Raw genomic sequence first — 2,500 nt, 5'->3', positions numbered from 1 at the left:
AGGTGGCCGAGGGCAGGTCATCACCCAGGCTTCACTGCACCCTTTAAAACATGTTTCTCTTTTCTCTCCTCCTCCTCTCCTCTCTTCCTCTCCTCCTTCTCTCCTCCTCTCCTCTCTTCCTCTCCTCCTCCTCTCCTCTTGCCCATCTCCATTACTCTCTCCTCTCCTCTCTTTTCTCTCGCCCTCAATCTCCCCCTCTCCTCTGTTCTCTTCTCCTCTCTCCTCTCCTCTCTTTTCTCTCGCTCTGCCCTCAATCTCCCCCTCTCCTCTGTTCTCTCTTCTCCCCCCTCTCTCCTCTCTTTCTCTCTTCTCCCCCCCCCTCTCCTCTCCTCTATTCTCCCCTCTCTCTCCTCTCCTCTCTTCTCTCTCCGCAGCTAACGGCAGTGAGGTGCACGTCAGCAACGTGCACTTTGAGGACACCGGAGCGTACACCTGCATCGCCAAGAACGAGGCGGGAGTGGACGAGGACATCTCCTCTCTGTTTGTGGAGGACTCCGCTCGCAAGACACGTACGTTTCACTCACCACACACACACACACACACACACACACACACACACACACACACACACACACACACACACCGTCACTTCATATCCTCTCTCTTAGTGGATGATGTGTCAGATGTGTGTGTTTTAAACATGAAGTGTAAGGTGCATATAAATGATGCATATGTATCAGTCCTGATGATGCCTATGTGAGTCTGATGTGTGAGACACGTTCTAATAAAGGCTGATCTCTGCTCTACTCCACATCTTCACCACGCTGGTGTGTAGAGGCTGTTGTGATCACATTGGTGTGTACAGGCTGGTGTGTAGAGGCTGGTGTGTAGAGGCTGGTGTGTAGAGGCTGGTGTGTAGAGGCTGGTGTGTAGAGGCTGGTGTGTAGAGGCTGGTGTGTACAGGCTGGTGTGTAGAGGCTGGTGTGTAGAGGCTGGTGTGTAGAGGCTGGTGTGTAGAGGCTGGTGTGTACAGGCTGGTGTGTAGAGGCTGGTGTGTAGAGGCTGGTGTGTAGAGGCTGGTGGGCTGTTGTGACCTCGTATAAGACGCATATGTTTTAATGGTGACGTATAAGACGCATGTTTTAATGATGATGCGTAACGCATATGTTTTAATGATGACGCGTAACGCATATGTTTTAATGATGACGTATAAGACGCATATGTTTTAGTGATGACGTATAAGACACATATGTTTTAGTGATGACGTATAAGACACGTATGTTTTAGTGATGACGTATAAGACGCGTATGTTTTAGTGATGACGTATAAGATGCGTATGTTTTAGTGATGACGTATAAGACGCGTATGTTTTAGTGATGACTTATAAGACGCGTATGTTTTAGTGATGACGTATAAGACGCGTATGTTTTAGTGATGACGCGTGTCCTTGGTCCACTATCTCCTCTGAGCCAGTGAGTTAGCGGTGCAGCCCCACGTTCATTATTTACTCCTCAGCTGCTCAATAGTTTAGGACTTCAGATGTAATAATAGAAGCCCTCTATCATTAAATGCCCTCACCCTTCCTCTCCCCTCCTCTTACTCTCACTCTCCTTCTACCCCTTCTCCTCTCCTCCTCTACCCTTCTCCTCTCCTCCTCTACCACTTCTTCTCTCCTCTCTACCACTTCTCCTCTCCTCCTCTACCACTTCTCCTCTCCTCCTCTACCCCTTCTCCTCTCCTCCTCTACCACTTCTCCTCTCCTCCTCTACCCTCCTCTCCTCCTCTACCACTTCTCCTCTCCTCCTCTACCCTCCTCTCCTCCTCTACCACTTCTCCTCTCTTCCTCTACCATTTCTCCTCTCCTCCTCTCGCCCTTCTCCTCCTTCTACCCCTTCTTCTCTCCTCTCTACCACTTCTCCTCTCCTCCTCTAGCCCTTCTCCTCTCCTCCTCTAGCCCTTCTCCTCTCCTCCTCTACCACTTCTCCTCTCCTCCTCTACCACTTCTCCTCTCCTCCTCTAGCCCTTCTCCTCTCCTCCTCTAGCCCTTCTCCTCTCCTCCTCTACCACTTCTCCTCTCCTCTACCCCTTCTTCTCTCCTCCTCTACCACTTCTCCTCTCCTCCTCTACCCCTTCTTCTCTCCTCCTCTCTTTATCTCTGTCTCTACAGACTGTGCTACTCGTTTAATCCCTGACAGGTTCTGTTTTAATAGCGCAGCACATAATCCCACTCTAGATGGTGCAGCTGAGACCCAGTAACACACACCACACACACACGCACACACACACACACACACACACACACCCAACTGAGACCCAGTAACACACACCACACACACACACACACACACACACACACACACACACACACACACACACACACACACACACACACAACTGAGACCCAGTAACACACACACACACACACACACACACACACACACACCCAACTGAGACCCAGTAACACACACACACACACACACACACACACCACACACAGACAGACACACACACACACACACACACACACACACACACACACACACACACACACACAACTGAG

The 2,500-nt window shown here is 50.3% G+C and overlaps 1 protein-coding gene across 1 annotated transcript in view; it reads left to right on the top strand.

The window, feature by feature from the left end:
• The window catches only part of fstl5 (follistatin-like 5), a 172,095-nt gene that overhangs the window by 128,612 nt on the left and 40,983 nt on the right, over positions 1–2,500 (top strand). The window contains 1 exon segment of the mRNA XM_062549313.1: positions 375–509. Coding sequence (XP_062405297.1) covers positions 375–509 — 135 coding nt within the window.

Source organism: Sardina pilchardus, chromosome 11, assembly GCF_963854185.1.
Source record: "Sardina pilchardus chromosome 11, fSarPil1.1, whole genome shotgun sequence".
Classification (NCBI taxonomy): Eukaryota; Metazoa; Chordata; class Actinopteri; order Clupeiformes; family Clupeidae; genus Sardina; species Sardina pilchardus.
Note: the sequence above shows the minus strand (reverse complement) of the source record. Positions and strands in the feature narration are given on the sequence as shown.